The sequence below is a fragment of the Charadrius vociferus genome, unplaced genomic scaffold (assembly GCF_000708025.1).
Source record: "Charadrius vociferus isolate BGI_N301 unplaced genomic scaffold, ASM70802v2 scaffold262, whole genome shotgun sequence".
Lineage (NCBI taxonomy): Eukaryota > Metazoa > Chordata > Aves > Charadriiformes > Charadriidae > Charadrius > Charadrius vociferus.
Genome location: NW_009647218.1, coordinates 3,004,795 through 3,006,273, shown reverse-complemented (window position 1 = coordinate 3,006,273; position 1,479 = coordinate 3,004,795). Strand labels below are relative to the sequence as shown.

General features: G+C 58.4%; 1 protein-coding gene across 1 annotated transcript; it reads right to left on the bottom strand.

The window, feature by feature from the left end:
- Positions 1 to 579: 579 nt before the first annotated feature.
- FERD3L (Fer3-like bHLH transcription factor) lies at positions 580 to 1,139 on the bottom strand. Its single transcript, XM_009879559.1, is given in 2 exon segments — positions 580 to 941; positions 944 to 1,139. Coding segments are annotated over 2 exon segments (558 nt in total).
- Between the last annotated feature and the right edge of the window lie 340 nt (positions 1,140 to 1,479).

Genomic DNA, 1,479 nt, shown 5'->3' with positions numbered 1-1,479 from the left:
TTTACCGGCCCCGTCACACACGGCATGGACTTGGCAGGCTGGATTTCAAAGAAAAGGGAGTTGTTGTTTATTTAAAAAAAAAAAAAAAAAGCAGAAAGCGCTAGGTTAAAATGCACACGCCGAGATTTTCCTGGTCCCTGGCAGGCAGCTGGGCAGGCAACTGGCTCCGCTGGAAACCTACTCTGCAAACTGGACCAGCTCTGCTGCCCCGGCCGGACCTTTCTCGAAAGCAAAAAAATCGCAGAATTTTAAAGCAAGTGAGAGACGCAACACCAACCAAAAGGCCCCAGACCTTCCTCTTTTTTTCTTTTTCTCTTTTTTTCTTCTCTTTACAAAAATTATATATATTAGCAAATCTACACATACCGAACCTCTCCATCCCTCCCCCCGTCCCCAACGCACACTTCCCCAAACACTCCTCGTTTTGCATCCCACACCCACACGGTCCCGGCTGCGGTGGGAGAAGCCAAGGCAGGAGCAGGGCTCTGTGTCCCGAAGAGGGAGATGCCCGGGGCCACCCGCTCGGTGCCGCAGGTTGTACCCGGTCCCCAGCCCCGTCCCACCGGGCCCCGGCACTCCCTAGCTCGCCTCCTGCCTGCTGCAGCCGTCCAGGAGCTCAGTCATGAAGGAGATGTACAAAATGTCCAGGCGCAATGTCTCTATCCGGGATAGCCTCTTCTCGTAGGCGAAGGTGGGCACCTTCTTCCTCAGCTGATCAAACGCCTCGTTGAGGTTGAACATCCTCTTCCTCTCCCGTATGTTGGCAGCCTGACGCTGGGCGTAGGTGATAACCCGCTTTCTCCTGGGTCTGTCCAGGAGGGAAGCGCTGCGCATCCTCTCCTCTTCCTCCTCCTCCTCCTCCTCGTCTTCGGGATCTCCATCTCCGAAGGCAGCCAGGGGCAGCCCCCGGGCCATCCCCTCCCGGAGCGGGAGGGGTCTGGGCCGGAGGTGACCTCGCAGAGCCCCAGGCTCGGCCCGGCTCGGGGGGGGCCCTGAGGGGCGCCCAGGGAGAGGTCGGCCACGAAATCCAGCACCGAGGCGCCCAGCAGCCCCTCCGGGCAGGGCACTTGCGGGGCTCTGCCGTGCAGCTCATCCAGCAGCCCCGGGTGCTGGTGGGCTGGGAAGAGGCTGGCTGACATCTTACTTCAGAGAGGGTTTAATCTGGTCCCCCCATCCCCAGCCCCAGCGGCGTTAATATTTATAACCCCCCGGATAACAGGATTAGCAGGACTAGAAAGAGCGGCTGTAAAATTTCTCGCCGTGATGCTGATGAGAGGAGACAGGCAGCCCCCTCGGGGACGCGTGGATGCTCCCGAGAGAGGAGTCCCCGGCGAGTCAATCCTGTCACAGTGATCAAGGACAGTTCCTTCTTGGCAAAACCCTCCGCTCTTACCTGCTGAGCACTTTTGTCTCTTCTTACACACCCGCAACCAAACGATTTTCAGCCTCTTTAAAGCCCGCAGCCGCAGAGCCCGGTCT